Raw genomic sequence first — 23,935 nt, forward strand, 5'->3', positions numbered from 1 at the left:
CAGCCAGGAATACTTTATCCAGCAAGGATGTCATTCAAAATAGGAGGAGAGATAAAAAGCTTCCAAGACAAACAGGAACAAAAAGAATTTGTGATTGCCAAACCAGCCCTCCAAGAAATATTAAAAGGGATACTTTTAGTGAAGAGAAAGCCCAAAGGTAACAGAGATCAGAAAGGTACAGAGACAATATACACAGAAATAGTCAATTTATAGTTAGTACAATGGCACTCAATTCTTATATTTCAATAGTTACTCTGTATTTAAATGGCCTAAATGCCCCAATCAAAAGACATAGGGTATCAGATTGGATAAAAAAGCAAGATCCATTGATATGCTGTCTGTAAGAGACTCTTTTTAGACTCCAAGACACCTCCAGATTTAAAGTGAGGAGATGGAAAACCATTTATCATGCTAATGGACATCAAAAGAAAGCTGGGTGGCAATCCTAATATCAGACAAATTAGACTTTAAACCAAAGACTGTAATATAGATGAGAAGGACACAGTATCAAAATTAAAGGGTCTGTCCAACAAGATCAAACAATTGTGAACAATTATGCCCCTTACATGGGAGCAGCCATTTATATAAACCAATTAGTAACAAAATTAAAGAAACACACTGATAATAGTAGGGGACTTTAACATTCCACTCACTGCAATGGACAGATCATCTAATCAGAAGATCAACAAGGAACAAGGGCTCTGAATGACACACTGGACCAGATGGACTTCACAGATATATTCAGAGCATACTACACTAAAGCAACAGAATAAACATTCTTCTCAAGTGCTCATGGAACAGTCTCCACAGCAGACCACATACTGGGTCACAAATCAAGTCCCAACAGTACCAAAAGACTGGGATCATTCCCTGCATATTTTCAGACCACAATGCTTTGAAACTGGAACTCAGTCTCAAGAGGAAAGTTGGAAAGAACTGAAATACAAGTAGGCTAAAGAGCATCCTATGAAAGAAGAAATGAGTCAACCAGGAAATTAAAGAATTCATAGGAACAAATGAAAATGAAAATACAACTGTTCAAAATCTTTGGGGCATAGCAAAAGTGGTCCTAAAAGGGAAGGAGATAGCAATATAAGCCTTTCTCAAGAAAACAGGAAAGATCTCAAATACACAACCTAACCTTACACCTAAAGGAGTAGAGAAAGAACACCAAATAAAGCCTAAATCCAGCAGGAGAAGAAAATTAATAAAGATTAGAGCAGAAATCAATGAAATAGAAACCAAAAGAACAGTAGAATGGATCAAGGAAACTAGGAGCTGGTTCTTTGAAAGAATTAATAAACTGATAAATCCCTGGCCAGACTTATCAAAAAGAAAAGAGAAAGGACCCAAGTAAAATCATGAATGAAAGGGAGAAATTATAACCACCACCAATATAAGAACATATTAGAGCAACTATATGCCAACAATGAGGCAATCTGAAAGAAATGGATGCATCCCTAGAGATGTAGAATCTACCAAAACTGAACTAGGAAGAAACAGAAAATCTGAACAGATCGATAACCAGAAAAGAAATTGAAGCAGTAATCAATAATCTTCCAACAAACAAGAGTCCAGAGCTGGATGGCTTCCCAGGGAAATTCTACCAAACATTTAAAGAAGACCTAATACCTATTCTTCTGAAGCCGTTTCAAAAAATAGAAATGGAAGGAAAATGTCCAAATTCTTTTTTTTTTCACTTTTTATTTTTTTTTTAAGATTTTATTTTATTTATTTGACAAAGAGAGATCACAAGTAGGCATAGAGGCAGGCAGAGAGAGAGAGAGGAGGAAGCAGGCTCCCTGCTGAGCAGAGAGCCCGATGCGGGACTCGATCCCAGGACCCTGAGATCATAACCTGAGCCGAAAGCAGCGGCTTAACCCACTGAGCCACCCAGGCGCCCGTCCAAATTCTTTTTATGAGTCCAATATTACCTTGATCCCAAAAACAGATGAAGACCCTCCCAAAAAGGAGAATTACAGACCAGTATCCCTGATGAACACAGATGCCAAAATTCTCACCAAAATCCTAGCCAATAGGATCCAGAAGTACATTAAAAGGATTATTCACCATGACCAAGTGGGATTTATTCCTGGGCTGCAAGGGTTGTTCAACCTCTGCAAATCAATGTGATATATTACACATTAATTAAAAAAGGACAAGAACCAGATGATCCTCTCAACAGATGCAGAAAAAGCATTTAATGAAGTACAGCATTGTTTCCACCATACACAAAATAAAATTAAATATATCACAAAAGCCACATATCAAAAGCCCACAGTGAATATCATTCTCAGTGGAGAAAAACTGAGAGCTTTTCCCCTAAGGTCAGGAACATGGCAGAGATGTCCACTCTCACCATTGTTGTTCAACACAGTACTAGAAGTCCTAGCCTCAGCAATCAGACAAAAAGAGATAAAGGGCACCTGAATTGGCAAAGAAGTCAAATTCTCACTCTTCACAAATGACATGATACTCTATGTGGAAATCCCAAAAAATTCTACCCCCAAATTGCTAGAACTCATATGGAAATTCATCAAAGTGGCAGGATAAAAAAATCAATGCACAGAAATCAGTTACATGTTTATATACTAACAGTGAGACAGAAGAAAGAGAAATTAAGGAGTAGATCCAATTTACAATGGTACCCCAAACTGTAAGATACCTAGGAATAAACCTAACCAAAGAGGCAAAGGATCTGTTCTCAGAAAATTACAGAATACTCATGAAAGAAATTAAGGCAGACACAAAGAAATGGAAAAATGTTCTATGCTCATGAAGAACAAATATCATTAAAATGTCTATGATACCTAGAGCAATATATACATTTAATGTAATCCCTGTCAAAATATCATCAACTTTTTTCATAGAGCTGGAACAAAGAATCCTAAAATTGGTATGGAATCAGAAAAGACCCTGAATAGCCAAAGGAATGTTGCAAAAGGTGGCCAAAGCTGGTGTAATAAAACTTCAAGCTCTAATACAAAGTTGTAACCATCTAGATGATATGGTACTGGCATAAAAACAGACACATAGATCAATGGAACAGAATAGAGAGCCCACAAATGGAACCTCGACTCTATGGTCAAACAAACTTTGACAAGGCAGGAAAGAATGTCCAATGGAAAAAAGACAGTCTCTTCAAGAAATGGTGCTGGGAAAACTGGGACAGCTTTCTTCTGTATGTATATTCAGAAGAATGAAAGTGAACCACTTCCTGACACCATATACAAAAGTAGACTCAAAATGGAAGGAAGACCCAAATGTGAGATAGGAATCCATCAAAATCCTAGGGGAGAACACAGGCAGCAACTTCTTGGTAGACATGTCTCCAAAGGCAAGGGAAACAAAGGCAAAAATGAACTATTGGGACTTCATCAAGATGAAAAGCTTTTGCACAGCAAAGGACAAAACCAAAAGACAATTGACAGAATGGGAGAAGATGTTTTAAATGAGATATAAGATAAAGGGCTAGTATCCAAAATTTATAAGGAACTTATCAAACTCAATGCTCAAAGAACAAATAATCTAATCAAGAAATGGGCAGAAGACATTAGCAGACATTTCTTCAAAGAAGACACACAAATGGTCAACAGACACATGAAAGAAATGTTCCACATCACTTGGCATCAGGGAAATATAAATCAAAATCGCAAGGAGATACCACCTCACACTAGTCAGCATGGCTATAATGAACCACTCAGGAAATGACAGATTTTGGTGAGGATTCAGAGAAAGGAAAACCCTCATACACTGCTGATGGGAATGCAAGCTGGTGCAGCCACTCTGGAAAACAGCATGGAGGTCCTCAAGAAGTTGAAAATAGAGTCACTCTAAGACCTAGCAATTGCACTACTAGGAATTTACCCTAAGGATACAAATGTAGGGATCTGTAAGGGCACCTGTACCCCAATGTTTATAGTAACAATGTCCATAATAGCCAAACTATGGAAAGAGCCCGGATGTCCATTGACAGATGAATGGATAAAGAAGATGTGTGTGTGTGTGTCTGTATACACACAATGGAATACTACTAAGCCATCAAAAAATGAAATTTTGACATTTGCAGTGATGTGGATAGAACTAGAGGGTATTATGTGAAATAAGTCACTCAGAGAAAGACAATTATCATATGACCTCACTCATATGTGGAATTTAACAAAACAGGATCAGAGGTGAAGAGAGGAAAAAATAAAACAAGAAGAAATCAGAGAGGGAGATAAACTGCAGGAGACTCTTAATATTAGGAAATAAACAGGGTTTATTTCCTGGAGAGGAGGGGGCCAAGGGAAATAGGGTACTGGATGATGGACATTAAGGAGGGCACACGGTGTAATGAGCACTGGGTATTATATAAGGCTGATGAATCACTGACCTCTACCTCTGAAACTAATAATACGTTATAGGTAGTTAATTGAATTTAAATAAAAAAATTTTTAAAAATCAACTTAAAGGAGTTATAGCTTACAAAAAAATGCATCCATATTTTAAAAACTCAGTATACATTGACAAAAAAATGTTTCTTCATACACAAACCAAACTAGAATGGTTACAAATATATCTAAGAGCTATGGTAGATTAGAGAAAGGAAGGGAAAAAAATTTCAAAGCATTTTTACTTTTAATTTTTCTTAAGTTTTCTGATCTTGATTAAAAGTCTCATGTGAACCTTTTATCACACATTTCATCATGACATTTGCAATTACTCTAAAAAAAAAGATGAAATATTACCTGGCTTCTAAGATTACTATAAATACATTAGAATTAAGATAGTTTAAAATAAACTAAGTGTATGTGTGTGTGTGTGTGTGTGTAGAATACCAAGACTTTAACATAACTTGTAATGATTATTATTATTTGTCTCAAATGGAAGGATACATTTTTCTGATAGCTAACATGATTAGACAATGAGATGTTCTGATTAATTCTGACTTGTAGTTTTCTTTTTTTGTTTTCTTCAAGATTTTATTTATTTATTTGACAGAGAGAGTGAGTAAGAGAGCAAAAGCAGGGCAGCTGCAGAGGGAGAGGGGGAAACAGGCTCCCTGCTGAACAGGCTGCCCGATGCAGGGCTCTATCCCAGGACCCCGGGATCAGATCTGAGCTGAAGGCAGATGCTTAACCGACAGAGCCACCTAAGCACCCTGACTTAACGATTTCTTTCCTCTACATCCACTGCTTTACTTTCCTCTGTTAAATACATGGCTATTTTATTATAAAATATTTTCATCACACAGAAAAGAGAAAACAGAACCAATATAGCGGCCACTAATTATAGGCAACGTCAGTATCTTGCCATATTTGCTTTTAACTTTCTTAAAAAAAACAGCTTTACTTAGATACATACCATGCAATTTACTCATTTTAAAGTGTATATTTCAATGGTATTAATATATTTAGTGTGGTGTAAACATTACAATTTTAATATTCTTTATGCTGATTTTTTTAAAAAAAGGATCAGAAATCTAATCAAATGCTTTAAAGAGTCTAAGGTAAACTTTTAACATTAAAAACAAATAACCATATGGGAGGATGGGGTAATTGGGTGATGGGCATTAAGGGCACTCGATATAATGAGCATTGGGTGTTCTATGCAACTGATGAATCCTTAAATTCTACCCTTGAAACTAATAATACACTATGTTAACTAACTTGCCTTTAAATAAAATCTTAAAAAAAAGATAAAAATAAATAAGCGTAATTTATATCTTTGTTGGGTTATCTGCAGTAGCTTATAATCTCAATTAAAAATACAATCAGGGAACTTTCCAAAATGCTCGGTGAGAGGAGGAGCAGTGGCGGCTGCCCGAGCTGCGCCAAGCAACGCATTCCTTCCTGCTCCTCCACACCAGCCTCGGGCCTCTCATAGGCTGTAGAAAATGGTGAATGAAACCACTTACTATGATGTTTAGGGGGTCAAACCCAATGCCACCCAAGAAGGACTGAAAAAGGCCTACAGGAAACTGGCCTTGAAGTACCACCCTGGTAAGAATCCAAATGAAGGAGAGAAGTTTAAACAGATTTCTCAAGTTTACTAAGTTCTCTCTGATACAAAGAAAAGGGAGTTATATGACAAAGGAGGGGAACAGGCAATTAAAGAAGGTGGAGTTGGTGTTAGTTTTGGCTCCCCCATGGACATCTTTGATATGCTTTTTGGAGGAGGAGGAACAATGTAGAGAGAAAGGAGAGGTAAAAATGTTGTGTATCAACTCTCAGTAACCTTAGAAGATTTATATAATGGTGCAACAAGAAAACCAGCTCTGCAAAAGAATGTGATTTGCGATAAATGTGAAGGCTGAAGTGGTAAGAAAGGAGCAGTCGAATGTTGTCCCAATTGCCGAGGTAATGGAATGCAAATAAGAATTCATCAGATAGGACCTGGAATGGGTTAGCAAATTCAATCTGTGTGCATGGAGTGCCAGGGCCATGGGGAACGGATCAGTCCTAAAGATGGATGTAAAAGTTGCAATGGAAGGAAGATAGTTTGAGAGAAGATTCTAGAAGTTCATATTGACAAAGGCATGAAGATGGCCAGAAGATAACATTCCATGGTGAAGGAGATCAAGAACCAGGACAGGAACCAGGAGATACTATCATTGTTTTAGAACTGAAGGACCATGCTGTTTTTACTCAGCAAGAAGACATTTTCATGTGTATGGATATACAGCTGGTTGAGGCACTGTGCGGTTTTCAAAAGCCAGTATCTACTCTTCACAACCGAACCACTGTCATCACTTCTCACCCAGGTCAAATTGCCAAGCACAGAGATATCAAGTGTGTATTAAATGAAGGCATGCCAATTTATCGTAGACCATACGAGAAGGGTCGCCTCATCATCGAATTTAAGGTAAACTTTCCTGAGAATGGCTTTCTCTCTCCTGATAAACTCTCTTTCCTGGAAAAACTCCTACCTAAGAGGAAGGAAGTAGAAGAGACTGATGAAATGGACCAGGTAGAACTGGTGGACTTTGATCCAAATCAGGAAAGATGGCACCATTACAATGGGGAAGAATATGAGGATGATGAATATCATCCCAGGGGTGTGTTCAGTGTCAGATCTCTTAATGGGGCCAGTGAACAACACTGCTGGCATTTTACATACAGTAGTGAATGAGTGAAGGACTATAATCATAGCTCACTACTTGCTATTGGTTGTTTTTTTTTTAAAGATTTTATTTATTTATTTGACAGACAGAGATCACAAGCAGGCAGAGAAGCAGGCAGAGGGAAAGGAGGAAGCAGACTCCCTGCTGAGCAGAGAGCCCGATGTGGGGCTCGATCCCAGGGCCCTGGGATCATGACCTGAGCCGAAGGCAGAGGCTTTAACCCACTGAGCCACCCAGGCGCCCCTTGCTATTGTTTTTGTTTTAATATTCAACTATAGTAGTGTTTTAAAAGTTAAATGAAGGATAAACTCAAATATAAAAGCAAAAAAAAATACAATTAATAAACTTTAAACATTCTGAAGGGATGATTATCAGATATATACAAGTGGCTAAAAGCTTTCTGAAACAAGAGTTTTATTCTACTTTTCTGATCTCAAATATTGTATATGCAATTTGTGATTCATTTTTATATTTTACACATGATTACATAAACAACAAATGAAACCTATTTCTTACCTCTGGTGTCCCACAAAATGTTGTCGTCGTGTCAGATATAGCAATTCCTTCTTTACAAAGCCCAAAATCTGTTAAGACAACATGTCCCTGACAAAAAGAGGGGCAGTAAGATAAAACAATGCATGGGCATAAACTGACAATTTTTAAAACCATTTTACTTTGAAATAATCGCAGACCCACAAGAAACTGCAAAAATAGTACATAGAGTTTTGTGTACTCCTCACTCAGCTTCTCCCAATGCTGGTATCTTATATAACTGTAGTAAAATATGAAAATTGGGAAACTGACATTGGTAGACTACTGTTAACCAGACTGACCATTTTATTCAGTTTTCACTATTGTTTTTACACATATGCATTTGTGTGTGTGTATATGTAAGTGTGGTTCTATGCAGCAGAGATGTACAGATCTATGTTACTATTGCCACTGTCAGATAGAAAACTATCCATAACCCCAAAGGAACTAAGGTACACACTCATGCTACCCCTTCATCTTTGTACTCCCCTATTCCCACTGTCCCTGTCACCTTGCAACCATTCATCTGTTTTCCATCTCTATAGTTCTGTCATTTGGAGACTGTTACATAAATGGAATGAAGTGCCCTTTGAGACTGCCTTTTTTCCACCAACTATAACGATAATAAAATTGAGAATGGCAGATTTTTTAAAAAGATAATACTTACTACTGAATCCAAAAGAATATTTTCTGGTTTCAAGTCTCTATTAAAAGGAAAGCAAAGCAAAACTGAGTATTAACGGAAATAAAGTAATAAAAAAAGATGTTTTTGTAAGAAATACATTAAAACGTACCTGTACACTATTTTGATGGAGTGCAAGTAACCCAATGCACTGGCAATTTCAGCAGCATAAAACCTAGCTCTGTGTTCGGGAAAGGACCGTTCTCTTTGTAAGTGGAAAAATAGCTGTAAAATGGAAAAAGAAATGGGTATTAGGATCATTCACACATAAAGTGAAACAAATATATCCTATAAATACAAAAAATAGGATTGGGGTTCTTCTGAACATGAGATAAAAAGCACAGAACTCTCACTCTGTATGTGTCCCCCTGTTCTCTCTTCAACCATACGTCTTTCCTTACCCTTGCTAACTTGAACTTGCTCATCTCTCATTTATTCCTCAGTCCTCAATGCGGCAATGTCCTTACCACTCTGGAAAAGATTATCAATCAAGACTGATGATGTTGACATTGCCATGGAGTGAAATAAGATCTCTCACTAGCCCCTTTTCTGACTGTGGTTTCATTTGGAAAAAAAAAAAAAAAGAAAAAAATCAAACACTATTCAGAGAGACTGGAAACAAGTGGCGGCAGACCAAATATAACCCACAGATACAACGTGTTTGAGCCAAATACTGTTTTTAGAAAAAAATCTAAATTAACTGTTAACATTTAAAAATGGAGAAACTTTTAGTAAAAATTCAGGTTTGGTTTCTTCTGGGGGTGGGAGGGAGGAAGCGAAGCAACATTAAGCCTAAATTCCAGTGTGGTAGCAAATGGCTGGCACTAAGCAGCAGCCTCTCCTGTTCATTTCCTGTACTTCTGAAATCATATTTATTTCTTACCAAATCTGTCCTTTTCTCATTAGGTCACCTGCCTGGGCGAAGTTTGCCCTAGGTCTTTACTCAAAGTACCCTGGCTTCTAAAACAATGATCTCGCTCCTTCTTCCCTGGAGAATTCCATCTCTGCTGCTTTCCAGCCCCTTACACCTCAGGGACAGCAATGTGTCTGGCCTCAGTCTCTCCACTGTTATTTTTTCTCTGGATACCCTGCGCAGGTAACCTGATCCATCCAGTGATTTTAACCACCTCTGTGTTGACGTCTTTCATGTGGACATACCCCACCTACACCTCTGCTTGGAGCCTCTCCTGCAAAGACATGATGTCTGCTGCTTTTTCTGGAATATTTCACAAGCCAACACATTCAACTTGTCTGGAACAGAGTCCCTTGTCTTCTTTGCAGATTTACTGCTACTGCTGCTGTATTCTATCCTTAATGACATCACTTTCTACCCAGCTCTCTGAGCCATGGGAGGCAACAAGGTACAGTGAGAAGAGTCAGGTTTTAAAGCTGATCAGACTTGGATTCAAATTCTAGTTCTTCTCTTTCTGTATGCAATTCACTTAACTTCTCTTACAAAAACTATCCCCCAATTTTTCTTAAACTCTTCTGAAAGGTTATGGTGAAGATCAGTTATAACAGATCCTGACAGAGCAGGAATGTGGAGGCTGGCTTGGGATTCATCTAGACTGTTCCTTTACCGTTAGCCTCTCTATCTATTGAATAAATTTTTCTGTTTTTATCTTTTAATTATTTCTGAAACACTCCTTCCTTTTTAGCCCTACTATACTTCCTCTATTAGATGTAACTAATAGTACTGTAATATTCTATTTATCTGAGCACATCTATCCAATATAATATTAATGAAAACTACCCAAAATGAAAATCTGATCATACACCAACGATAGCTAACTAAATCAAAGGCACCATGCCAAGGACTTTATGTGCTTGTATTATTTAACCTACCCAACTAGTTTCAGGCAAAAAACTAATGAGGAAGCTGAGGTTTGGGAAGGCTTGTCTATTTGCTAGTATCATATCAAAGTAAGTACACATGTCAAGGTTAAACTGTTAAGTATGAAAATCAGAGGGACTATCAACTGATGAATTACTGAACTCTACATCTGAACACCAATGGTGTTCTATGTGTTGCCTAACTGAATTTAAATTTAAAAAAAAGAGAGACACCTGGGTGGCTCAACTGGTTAAGCAACTACCTTCAGCTCCGGACACGATCCCAGGAGGGATCAAGTCCCGCACGGGGCTCCTTGCTCAGCAGAGTCTGTTTCTCCCTCTCAAATAAATAATAAATAAATAAATAAATAAAATCGTAAAAAAAAAAAAAAGTCAGGGGGACAGTACTAGTAAGAATAACAGGAAACCGATAATGAAATTATATCCCTCCTACCTCTCTCTATACTTTCTCGTATTTATTGCCCTTCTACTACTGTCCCATTTAGCTTCTCCTCCACCAACTCCAACATTCTATTCCATTCTTTTTATTTCCCATTATCTTAGCCAAGTTTATCTTTTAGAGTACAAGCCTACATTTTCCCACCTTTGCCACTCAGTTTATGAGCAATCACTGTGTAAAACGGGATCAGACACAAGGTCCCCAAACAAGACAAAAAGCCACAGACAAAGCAGGAAGCTTGCAACAGGATCTAATCTAATCTAATCTAATCTAATCTAATTGCAGGACATTTCAAAGTCACGGACTGGTACTCAGGTCCAGGTTAAATCCAGGACGTGACATATACTAGAAAACATGGTGACATTGAGGAAGTTACTTAACTTCTCTGAGCCTTAGAAGAGTATTTATCTCAAAGAGTTATAGTGATTAATTGAAATAATGCAGGTAAAGTAATTACAAAGTTCCAGGCCCTCAATAAATTCTCATTATATGTTAGCACTCCTGTACGCACAGAATAAAATGACAAACTTCAAATCTTCAACCTTCAAAGTTTTGCCTCTTCAGCAAGGAGGCATTTTTGTCATACAACTGCAGAGGGCTGAATAATGATTCTTTTAACTATCTTCCCCCACAAATGATCCAGGTGTGTCTTATCACCTTTCAGGTTTGCAGTCTCCCTTCTTTTTTTTTTTTTTTTTTTTTAAGATTTTATTTATTTATTTGACAGACAGAGATCACAAATATGCAGAGAGGCAGACAGAGAGAGGAGGAAGCAGGCTCCCTGCCGAGCAGAAAGCTAGATCCCAGGGCCCTGGGATCATGACCTGAGCCGAAGGCAGAGGCTTTAACCCACTGAGCCACCCAGGCGCCCCTGCAGTCTCCCTTCTAATTCCTTTATTCTACAGTTAAGTACACTCTATTAAGTTTGAAATAATTGTTTTCCTCTCTTTCTGATCTAGGACCAGAGGATGAAAGATCCTTTTGTCAAGTCTAGGACACAATCTGGGAAAATAATTTTTAGAGACATTTGGAGCTCAGATATCAAATTAGAAAGGTGTGAGGACTGAGAAACAATAACAGGGGGTGGTCCACTCTCTAAATCCTGGAATCACACACTGCCTGAGTTCAATTCCTGGTTCTAATACTTACTAACCACATAACTTGAGCAAGTTACCTAGCTTCTCTGTGCCTCAGTTTCTTTATTTTATATAACAGGATTGTTATGAAGATAAAATAATAGAGAGCCAGAGTCCTGGGCACATTCAGTATACTTGATGCATGTTAGTTACTTCTGTAATTATTATCATGACAGTAGCGTTTTCCAAAATGTATTTCAATATCCTTCTAATTCAGAGTTTTGGGGAATATTATTAACAGATTTGGTTCAAACAAAAAGGGACTGCATGCTAAGAAAATACTTTCAAAGAAATCTTCGCTTTTTTAAGGCAGAACTCAAGTCTTTAACATGCTGAAACATACTGTGAATCACCAAGAAACATATTGTTAATTGCCAATGGGATAGAATATGAAACATTTTCCACACTGACTTCACCACAGAACTCTTTATTAGAGGATCTTCTTGTCTGATTATAGTTTGCATGTTTTAGACAATGACAGGCTAGAGTAATCTTTATATGCAACTGTGGAGACAGTAATTATCTAAATACAAATCATGTTTTATTCTAACGTTTCAGTGTATTATTCTTGCTATATTACCCATGAAGTCTGCAGCTTCACATCAAGGTTCTTTTATGACTCTTCCCACCTACACACCATAAGCTGTTTAAGAGCTTTGTTTACTGTTCTCTGTATCTTGCTTTGTGCTTATTAGCCAGCATCTTGAGTCCAATAGCTGTTAATGCTGGCCTAGTCTTCCAAAAACTGTGAAGCAAAGGAAAACTATGACTTTATTCTAGTTTTTCTAAACACTATCAAGATTAGAAAACTAATCATAAAACTCACCTCCCCTCCGTTAACAAAATCCAGAACAAAATAAAGCTTTTCAGTTGTTTGGAAAGAGTAATGTAATCCAACCAAAAATGGATGTTTCACATTTTTCAAAAGCACATTACGTTCAGCCATGATATGTTTTTGCTGTTTAAAAAAAAAAAAAAAAAAAGTAAAGGATCAACTTGTATTATATACCAGGAAACAATTCTGTTAATTGAGAAAATGGATTTAGGATAAACAACACTATTTTATTTTACCTCTTTTCTGTTGAGAACTATTTTTTTCTGTAACACTTTGACAGCATAAAATTTTCCATCCAGTTTCCTTTTTGCAAGAAGAACCTGTTGTAGTTAAAGATTGTGCAAATAATTAGACATTTCAATATTTTGATAGAAATAAGTCACTTGTCAACAAATTCATATTTAAATTATGTACAAAGAAAGTCTAAATCGGACACAGATAATGTTTTAGTTTTGAAAACTGACAACTACTGAATATTTATTCTACTTCTTCTTAGATATTTTAATAAAACAATCAACAAAAAAGGGATGTTAATCACTTGAATAGCCAGGTACCATTTCTTTGTCACTTAACGTGCTGATGTTTGAGACTTTTACTAAATTTAAGTCCCAGAATCTATACTGCTTGAGATTCTCAAGTGTGTTCAGTGTTATGTGAGCACACAAGCCAGGCTTGAGTCCTAAAGAGTGTCCTTAGGAAATACTGAGGCTATCAACTTCATGGATAGATTAAAAAACAGAGAAGGAAATGGTTTCTACGTGATCAAAATGCATTTTTGTTTTAACATTTAGGTTTCTCTTATAAGTTGTTTTGTTTTTGTTTTTTTTTAAAGATTTTATTTATTTATTTGAGAGAGAGACAGTGAGAGAGAGCATGAGTGAGGAGGTCAGAGAGAAGCAGACTCCCTGTGGAGCTGGGAGCCCGATGCGGGACTCGATGCAGGGACTCCGGGATCATGACCTGAGCCGAAGGCAGTCGTCCAACCAACTGAGCCACCCAGGCGTCCCTTGTTTTTGTTTTTTAAAAGATTTTATTTATTTGACAGATAGAGATCACAAGTAGGCAGAGAGGCAGGCAGAGAGAGAGGAAGGGAAGCAGGCTCCCTGCTGAGCAGAGAGCCCGACGTGGGACTCAATCCCAAGACCCTGGGATCATGACCTGAGCCGAAGGCAGAGGCTTTAACCCGCTGAGCCACCCAGGTGCCCCTCTTATAAGTTTTTAATTCAGAAGCATTCAGAGAAAGAAGCACCATGTGTAGCTGAGTTTCTACAATGGGCTGGGCTGTACGCACTTTCAAGGATCTAAGGAAATTTAGAAACGCTTGCCCAAGAAAAAAAATACTTAGGGTTTTGCAAATAACTTTAAGGGATTCAAGATGCCCAACAAGTTGTGTTAACTATTAAGTGACCCATTTCAAAGACGCCTGGATGGCTGAGTCAATTAAGCATCTGTCTTTGGCTCAGGTCATGATCCCAGGGTCCTGGGGTTGAGTTCCGCACCGGGCTCCCTGCTCAGCCAGAAGTCAGCTACTCCCTCTGCTTGCTGCTCTCCCTGCTTGTGCTCTTTCTCTGACAGATAAATAAATAAAATCTTTAAAATAAATGAATGAATGAATGGATTTTTAAGATAACCTGATATAGTGACTAGTGACACTACTGGGCCTTATATTCTAGCATATGTGTTGTCTTCCTCACTACAACATAAAACCCCAGGTGTTAAATGTAAGTGTTGAATCAATAAATTGTGCATCTGGAACTGGTATTACACTGGCTGTTAACCAAGTGGAATTTAAATTAAAAATGTTAAATTTTTAAAAATAAAACATTATCAGTAGCCTGAAGCGCCCCTTCTGCCCTATTTCAGAAACTACTTATCCCTGTCTTCCTCAACTATCTTAATTTCAGGTTTTGTCTTTTTCTGAATTTTATGTAATTAGAAATCATATAAAGTTATATCTGACTACTTTCATTCTAAATAGTGTAATATGTATTTATGTTGTGGCCTGCAGCACAATTTTTGTATTTTTACTGCTGTGCAGAATAACACATCACACAATTTAAAAAATTTGATTCCAGTATAGTAACTCAACAATTCTATACATTACTCAGTGTTCATTATGGTAAGTGTACTTTTTTTTTGATAAGTGTACTCTTCATCCCCTTCACCTACTTCACCCATCCCCCCCACCCACTTCCCCTCTGGTAACCATCAGTTTTTCTCTATAGTTGAGTTCATTTCTTGGTTTGTCTTCTTTTCTCACTTTCTCATGTTTTGTTTCTTAAATTTCATATGAATGATATCATATAGTATTTAACTTTATACTCTCTAGATCCACCCATTTTGTTGTAAATGGCAAGATTTCATTTTTTATAGCTCAGTAATATTCCATTGTGTGTGTGTGTGTGTGTGTGTGTGTATGGATATGTATATACATATATTGTATCTTCTTTATACACTCATAAGTCCAGGACACTTGGTTTGCTTCCATGCCATGGTTATGTAAAATAATGCTGTTATAACCATAGGAGTGCATATATCTTTTTGAACTAGTGTTTTCATTTTCTTTGGATAAATATCTAATATTAGACTTACTGGGTCATATGGTAGTTCTGTTTTTAATTTTCTGAGGAAACTCCATACTTTTCCCACAGTGGCTGTGCCAGTTTGCATTCCTACTAACTGTGCACAAGGGGTCTTCCTTTTCTACATCCTTACTAACACTTTTTGATTTTAGCCATTCTGACAGGTATAAGGTGATATCTCACTGTGGTTTTGATTTGTTGAGCATCTTTTCATGTCTCTGTTGCCCATCTGTATGTCCTCTTTTGAGAAGTTTGTTCATTTCTTCTGCCCCCTTTCTAACTGGATTACTTGGGTTTTCTGGTGTTGAGTTATTTCAGTTCTTTACCTATCTTGGATACTAACCCTGTATCAACCATGTCATTTGCAAATATCTTCTCCCATTGAGTAGGCTGTCTCTTTGTTTCGTTGATTATTTCCTTTGTTGTGCAGAGACTTATTTTGATGTAGTTTCAAGAGTTTATTTTTGGTTTTGTTTCCCCAGCCTCAAGAGATAAACCTAGAAAAATGTTCTTTCAGCCGATGTCAGAGAAATTACTGCCTGTGTGCTCTTCTAGGATTTTTATGGTTTCCATTCTCACATTTAGGCCTTAATCAAATAGAGTTTATTTTTGTGTATGGTTTAAGAACATAGTCCAGTTTCATTCTTTTGCATGTAGCTATCCAATTTTCCCAACACTGTTTGTTGAAAAGACTTTGTCCAATTGTATATTCTTGCCTCTTTTGTTGAAGACTAATTGACTGTATAATTGTGGGTTTATTTTTGGGCTCTCTATTCTGTCCCACTGTTCTATGTGTCTATATTTGTGTCACTACCGTACTGTTTTGATGACTGCGGCTTTGTAGTATATCTTGACATCTGGATTGTGATACCTCCAGTTTTTTCTTTTTCAAGATTGCTTTGGCTGTTTAAGGTCTTTTGTGGTTCCATATAAATTTTAGAATTATTTGTTCTAGTTCTGCGAAAAACTGCATTACACAGTTTAATCCACTTTTTAATGGACAGACATTTGGACAGTTTATGAATAACAATGCCATGAATATTCTGGCAAATGCTTTTCTTAGCACATGTGTGCATGCATGTCTCTATTGGACATACAGCTAGAAGTAGAACCAATGTGTCACACAGATAGTGGCATACCTTTAGCTTCAATAATTAATAGCAGTTTTCAATAGCATAGGTATTTCACACAGGAATAAATCTAATCAAAGATGTGTAAAACTCTATATTAAACACTGTAAAACATTACTGAGAAAAGTTAAAGATGAATTGAATTAAGAAAGGGATATACCAGGGTGCCTGAGCGGTTCAGTGGTTGGGTGTCTCTGTCTTTGGCTCAGGTCATCATCCCAGGGTCCTGGGATTGAGTCCTGTGTTGGGCTCCCTGCTTGGCAGGGAGCCTGCTACTCCCTCTGCCTCTACCCCTTCGCCCCACACGTGCTTGCTTGCTTCTTCTCTCTCAAAAAATTAAAATCTTAAAAAAAAAGAAAAGAAAAGAAAAGAAAGGGATATACCATGGTCATGGATTAGAAAACTCAATAATGTAAAAGTAGTAATTTTTCCCAAATTGACCTACAGATTAAAACTCAAAAAGATATGCAAAGGGCTAAAACCTTTTTTTTAAGATTTTATTTGTTTATTTGACAGACAAAGATCACGAGTAGGCAGAGAGGCAGGCAGAGAGAGAGAAGGAAGAAGGCTCCCTCCAAGCAGAGAGCCTGATGCGGGGCTCGATCCCAGGACTCTGGGACCACAACCTGAGCTGAAGGCAGAGGCTCTTGAAGAACAAGGAGGGGGGATCTGTTTTGTTGGATATCAAGCAACACAGTCTAGCAGACTGATGGAATAATATATATCTTGAAACATAAACATATAAAATCTAGAAGAAGATCCATGCATATATGGACACTAGATAAATGAAGAAGTTTACCCTGCAGTTCAGTGGGGAAAGAATTGCTGTTTCAGTAAATTGTGTGGGTCAGGTGGCCATCAATAGGGGAAAAATGAACTGCGACCTTACAATTTCATGCTACATCCAAGAACCAATTCCTGGTAGACTCTAGATCTAAACATGAAGTTTCCAAAAGACAATGTTTTTTTTTTTTTTTTTTTTAATATTTTATTTATTTATTTGAGAGAGAGAGGGAGAGAGAGCAAGAGCACAAGAGGGGAGAATGTCAGAGGGAGGAATAGACTCTCCACTGAGCTGGGAGCCTGATGTGGGACTCAATCCAGGGACTCCAGGATCATGACCTGAGCCGAAGGCAGTTGCTTAACCAACTGAGCCACCCAGGCACCCCTGTTTTTTGTTTTTAATAACGGATTATCTCTAACATCCTGAGCATTCTGAGCTCAGTATCCCTTTCTAACTATCCCTTTCTGTTGCTATACTAGCACAATATCCAGCACATACTGTGTGGTCAACACGTGTGTGCGTATTAACACACATGGATTTAATTGTATGGTTATAGTTTCTGGTATCCAGGGAACTCAGAAAACAAACTAGAGATACCCAAAGCTCAGAATGTAGCAAACCATAATTAAACACATGCATATTTATTTTCACTACAGATTGAAGCATAATGCAAAGAAGCACTTAAATATATCTAAAGATTCTGGCAACTTCATCCACAATGCTTCTGGCCTTAAAGCAGTTTCTCCTTCCTTGGTATGGCCACACTGTCAAGTTGTATGATTCATCTGACGCTCACTGTATGAGGAACGGCAGGGTTTTCACACATCCCTTTCCTTCCCCAACTGTTATTTTCACAGTTGCTCATTTTTGTCTTTCCAGCTTCAGCCTAAACAGAACCTCTTTAAAGAAGCCGACGTTGACCAACCCACCTGAGTAGGAATTTTCCCCCCACTTGCCTATTGTCCTCTATCATACATTCTATTCTATGTTTTACATCACAGTCCCCATTACTGCTTTTCATTATTTGTTGACTGCATATTTTTAATCGCCTCTTTCCCCTATGGGGTTGCAAGCCTCACAAAGGTAGTAACTCTCTCAGTTTTGTTCAATACTCTCTAACTAACCAGGAGTCAGTACACTGCTTGGCACATGAGAGGTGCTAACTGTATGCCAGCATCTGTGCGACACACTGGTTCTACTTCTAACTGTATGTCCAACCTACATGCATCCTATGCACCAAGAAGGGCATATGCCAGAATATTCAAGGCATCGTTATTCATAAACAATCTAAACACTCAAACAAATGAACTTTATGTTAAAATTTGAGTAAATGCCTTAACTACCTAAGTATTTTGAAGGTAGAGAAAGCATCGTAACTCCATATCCTGCATACCAGCAAGTCCTGTGGCCTGGAATGTATAAGGCATGCATTCCTGAAGTACTTATTTACTGAGTGGCAAAATAAAAACACTCTTACCTTGCCAAAGCTGCCTTTCCCAATAACTTTCAGGAAATCAAAGTCTGTTGGTTTAGCACTGAAAAAAATGAATGATGACAAGAATTAGCCTCCTCGAAACTGGAAAGATGTTAACTTTTAAACATTTCTTAGCACCTCACTCTTTACTAAGAAAATGCTGGGCAAAAAACATTTTAGCATGAAGACTCCAGGTTTCACACGTGTAGTTTCTCATCTTGAATATAAAATAGGTAATAATGGATAATAGTAAATATCTACTTGCTGATAAGACATTTTACAACTTTATTAAAGCCTTGTTAGGTTCTGCTTAAGACAGATTTCATTAATAGTCCCTTTGGGAGAAAAGGATAGACCTCTCTCTCTATATATTTATCTATATAGTTTTGAAGTCAATTTTATTTAACCATAAACCTCACCCATGTTGTTAATAAGGACACTGAGTAACTATATAAATTAGTAATACATTCCAAGGACTACCTCATCTGGCAATTCTTTGGACATATAATATCACTTATTGTGCATTACACATAAAAGACCTCTCTGCTTATTCTCATAGATGGTAATTCAGGAAATCCAGTGGAGAAACCAAAAGGATTACTACTTTTGTCTTTTTATTTATATTGACCTGTCAGGTGAAAACAACATTGGCTGTAGGTACGCAAAAGCACATGGCAGCAGAAAGTTGAGCCAAAGCAGCCAGAAGAGCTTTTTCCTTCAACACACTCTGAATCCCAAGTTGGACTAGGGAGAGGAGAAAAACTCCATTTAGATTTTAAACTTCCTTAATTTTTCTTAAAACTTTTATTTATTTGAGAGAGAGACCACAAGCAGGAGGGGAAGGCAGAGAGAGAGCAAGAAGCAGACCCCTCCTCTGAGCAGGGAGGGAGCCTGACATGGGGCTCAATCCCAGGACACTGAGATCATGACCTGAGCCAAAGGCAGATGCGTAACCAACTGAGCCACCCAGGTGCCCCTAGGTTTTAAATTTTCTTTAATTCATTACCGAGATAAATGGTCAATTCAAACATGAGAGTAACACCAGGTCTAGGTTAAATAATAACAGGTAAAGATTAGGGAGATAAATACTTAACTAGGCTCAGGTTTTTTTCTTCTTCAAGAATCTGCTCTTTGGACTAGTTACTTTGTTCTTGAATGATATGCTGAGATACTGAAATAGTTTTTTTTAAACAAACGTAATAGCAAAAAATCATGCAAATTCCTCAATCATGCAATTCCTCAAAAGAGGCTAACTGAGACAAGACCCAAGGCCCCAGTGTTAATTGTTGGTGACAAATCCTAACTGAAAGTCAGTTTCTGTTTCTGTGCTGCCTGACCAACTCTGTGTATGGCAACAGAAAAGCAGCTCAAAACCAAACCTCCCCTTCCGGCTTCCACCTCCCCCATTTCTTTGCTTTCCTTTGCAGTAAAACTCCTCAAGTAAGAGATCGAAATTCTTTGGCTATTCCTGCTATCCTCTCCCTTAATTCTCTCTCTCTCTTTTTTTTTTTTTTTAAAGATTTTATTTATTTGACAGTCAAAGATCACAAGTAGGCAGAGAAGCAGGCAGAGAGAGGGGAAAGCAGGCTCCCCGCTGAGCAGAGAGCCCGATGCGATGCGGGGCTCGATCCCAGGACCCTGAGACCATGACCTGAGTCAAAGGCAGAGGCTTAACCCACTGAGCCACCCAGGTGCCCCTCCCTTAATTCTCTCTTGAACTCCTTCCTATCAGGGTCTATATCCACCATACCACTGAAATGGCTTGCAAAGGTCACCAATGACTTATCAAGTCCAGTGGTCAATTCTCAACACTTACTTGCTTTACCAGCAACATTAACAGAGTGAATTACTACCCCCTTGAGACACTTTGTTCACCTGATTGTGTGACATCACATTCTCAGTTTTTCTACCTTACTGCAGCGGTGAATGACCCAATCCTTGGGCTATTTCTATCTGTCTTTACTCACTAAGTGGATCAAAAGGGTGAGGGAAACATTACATCCTGGGATAAAAGACAGACTACTTGAGAATGAATGTGGTGAACCTGAAGGATCATTATAAGCCAAGTACAGCAACATTATACGTTTTCCTAAACCATGGCAGATACCACTCATCAGTCAGGGCACTCCTCCAGCTGAGCCAAGATGTGGCCCTGGAATCCTCTGTATTCAGTGGTCTAACCTCTAATGAAATGCTGGAGTCGACATTCAAGATGGAAGTCTGTATTTGCCATTCCTGCTCTTCCTCAAAATGCCTTCCCTGTGCTTAAGCAAATAAGGGACTATGAGAAGAACTGGTTAAAGCAGGTTTACTACCCTTTACTATGCTAATATCCATCATGATTCCTCTGGAACAAGCTGGCTGACAACTAGGGTTTCAGCAGTAAACACTGAGTACCAGTCATACCCATTAAGCCTGTATGGATGCTTCTGTCAGAGTAACCTCCCAGGACTTAAGATCTCCTTAGAAATACAGTCTATTTCCATCCACTCCTCCATGCTTAGCAAAATAAGTCAATCGGAGAAAGACAACTATCATATGATCTCCCTGATACGAGGAAGTGGAGATGCAACATGGGGGGTTAAGGGGGTAGGAGAAGAATAAATGAAACAAGATGGGATTGGGAGGGAGACAAACCATAAGTGACTCTTAATTTCACAAAGCAAACTGAGGGTTGCTGGGGGAGGGGGGTTGGGAGAAGGGGGGTGGGGTTATGGACATTGGGGAGGGTATGTGCTATGGTGAGTGCTGTTAAGTGTGTAAACCTGGCGATTTACACAAATAAAAATATATTGTATGTTTATAAAAAATTAAAAAATTTAAAACACACACACACACACACACACAAAAGAAATACAGTCTATTGGCTTTACACACACACGCATGCGCACATTCATACACACACACACACACGAGAAAAATAATAGTGGAAAAAAATAGCAAAACAGCAGAACCCAATTACAATTGGTGGATTTAAAAACTCCTCAGAACTCTATCAAAGCAATGCAAAGCTAGAGCAGAAAAACAGGCAAGCATTTGATAGTATTATATTCACTATAACTATGATTATTCTATTTTTCAGGGTTCTAGTTAAACTGGTCTAATTAAAGTGGTATGTACATACACAGGCACAAAAAAAGGTCTTCTCAGAATTCAGTTAGAGGAGGTTTGAAACAGACTTACTGAGGATTTCCAGATGGTCCCAGGTTGATGTTCTGTGAGGTAGAGTGTAGCTGTTGGGATGGGGGAAAAAAAGCAGTAATGCTCTTATTGGAGTTTCAAGGTTATCAGTCAGTGAATGTTTCTGAAATAAAATATACTAACTCTGCCATAAATATTGGATGTACTGCATGTAAAAGAAGCCTGAAGTCCTCATTCTTAACAAATGTACTACCTTATTTGGAAACACACAATCAATATAATTACGATAAATTCCAAGAGCAGTTGTAAGGAAAAACACAAGGCAGAAATAAAGCTCACGGGTGTCAAATGAAGTACACTGGGGAAAGCTCCTTGGACAAGGTAGGTGTAGAAACCACAATTTAGGAAGGATCATTTCTACATTTAAAAAGCTGGTTAAAATGGCTGTCCGTTTTTTCAAATTTTCAAGTAATTGTTTATTAATTTATGATATGGAAAGGATAATATCATGATACTGAAGACTACTAAAGCTGGACTGAATCAGAGGAGACAGACCTATTTCTAAATCAAATACACGTCAACAAGAGTGCTTTTCTAATTCCACCCTGTAGTCAAATAAAAATTTTAAATAGCCTTTTCTCTCAATAATTAATATAGTAAATTCAATCCCTAATATTAATTTAGAAGTAAATCTTTACTTACTATGCCATAAAGCAATTTAACTAAAAAAAAATTCTTCCTCACTAATTAATAGCTAGAAATTTAACCCCAAATCCTGCAAGATTAATCTCGTGATCTTGTTAACGCGAGCACTTTTTATAAAACCAACTGTAAGTGAATTCTGCTTCACATAAATTCCCTTTGAGATTCCTTGTGCATAGAGAATTAAAAGTTATAAATATCCCAAATATGCACACTTTTACTACAGCCCTGCATAATTATCCTTCAAGTAAGTTATAGATACGAGCTTTAAAAAATTTTTCTCTTTAATCAGAACCAAAAAATTTTACCTAAGCAATTTTTTATTAGAGACATACATCATACAGATTTCTACTTAAATTCATTTGAAACTTACCATCTCCAGAATGCAAACTACTTTTAAAAATAAAGGGCAAAAGTTCCTAAGCATAATGTATTTCTTCAATAATAACAATACTGCCACCAGCTTTTAACTTACAAAACAAAATTTCCTATCAATATCTCTACATGAAAAATCTTCGTTTAATACAGTTTCAGCCCCTAGAAGACAGAAATACAGAAGACCACACAATCTAGCACAAGACAAAAAAAAATGTATAAAAAAATCTGGTTCGAGAAATGAGAAGCATCCTGTTGTGCCATAATTTTAACATGGAGGAATCTTTTTTGTTTATATATTATATTGTTCCAGAGAATCTGATAACATAATACAAACTAAGTTACAATTTTGATAAATTTATTCTTTTAATGAAAGTGCAGAAAACTGATGGATCATTTTTTTTCTTTTTAAAGATTTAGTTCAGAGGGAGAGGAAGAGAGAGCTTCAGGGTGAGCAGGGGGAGGGGAAGAGGGAGAGACTCTTCAAGCTGACTTCCCATTCAGTGTGGAGCCCCATGGAGGCAAGCCCACAACCCATGAAATTACAACCCGAGCCAAAACCAAGAGCCAGTCACTTAACCAACTAGGCCACCCAGGCCCCCCCAAATTGGATCACTTTTCTTTTCAATTAACTCTCCTCATATAGATGAGGGAAGAGGAATTCAATAAGCATGGATTAAAGAATAGGACAACCTATATGCCCTGAATTGCACCAAGCACAATGATAATGGAAATTATTGGGAAATATAATCAGATAACTTTTTACTCTATCTACTATTTTTAATGATTATACTACACCAAGGATGAGGTATAATTTATTAACAGTGAACACTAATAAAAAGCATAAGTTTCTTGACTTTTTTTGGCCTCTACTTTTCTCTCACTAAATAAGGTAAAAAGGTCCAGATGCCCTGAAAGATATTTTATGGCTATTAATTAAGTTATCCACATAGAAGTCTTTATCAAACAGCTACACCAGGGTGCCTGGGTGGCTCAGTCCGTTAAACATCCCACTGGTGATTTCGGCTCAGGTCATGATCTCATGGGTCTTGAGACTGAGCCACTGGTTAGGCTCTGCGCTTAGCAGGGAGTCTGCTTGAGATTCTCTTTCACCCTTTTCTGAAGATTTTTTTTTAATCCATATTTTAAAACTGCAAGAGATCCT

General features: G+C 37.6%; 1 protein-coding gene and 1 pseudogene across 5 annotated transcripts in view; one reads left to right on the forward strand and one right to left on the reverse strand.

Moving 5' to 3' along the window:
- Window positions 1-23,935, reverse strand: part of SGK3 (serum/glucocorticoid regulated kinase family member 3) — a 145,054-nt gene that overhangs the window by 15,873 nt on the left and 105,246 nt on the right. For all 5 annotated transcript variants that reach the window (XM_045075712.1, XM_045075711.1, XM_045075713.1 and 2 more), the window contains 7 exons: window positions 21,736-21,785; window positions 18,556-18,613; window positions 12,819-12,902; window positions 12,574-12,705; window positions 8,431-8,543; window positions 8,304-8,340; window positions 7,622-7,708 (listed from right to left, as the gene is read on the reverse strand). In XM_045075712.1, the coding sequence (XP_044931647.1) occupies window positions 7,622-7,708; window positions 8,304-8,340; window positions 8,431-8,543; window positions 12,574-12,705; window positions 12,819-12,902; window positions 18,556-18,613; window positions 21,736-21,785 (561 nt within the window). The remainder of the gene's footprint in view (window positions 1-7,621; window positions 7,709-8,303; window positions 8,341-8,430; window positions 8,544-12,573; window positions 12,706-12,818; window positions 12,903-18,555; window positions 18,614-21,735; window positions 21,786-23,935) is intronic.
- LOC106003793 lies at window positions 5,879-7,113 on the forward strand (annotated as a pseudogene).

Source organism: Mustela putorius, unplaced genomic scaffold, assembly GCF_011764305.1.
Source record: "Mustela putorius furo isolate JIRA1106 unplaced genomic scaffold, ASM1176430v1.1 tig00000151_pilon_pilon_pilon, whole genome shotgun sequence".
In the NCBI taxonomy this organism is placed as follows: domain Eukaryota; kingdom Metazoa; phylum Chordata; class Mammalia; order Carnivora; family Mustelidae; genus Mustela; species Mustela putorius.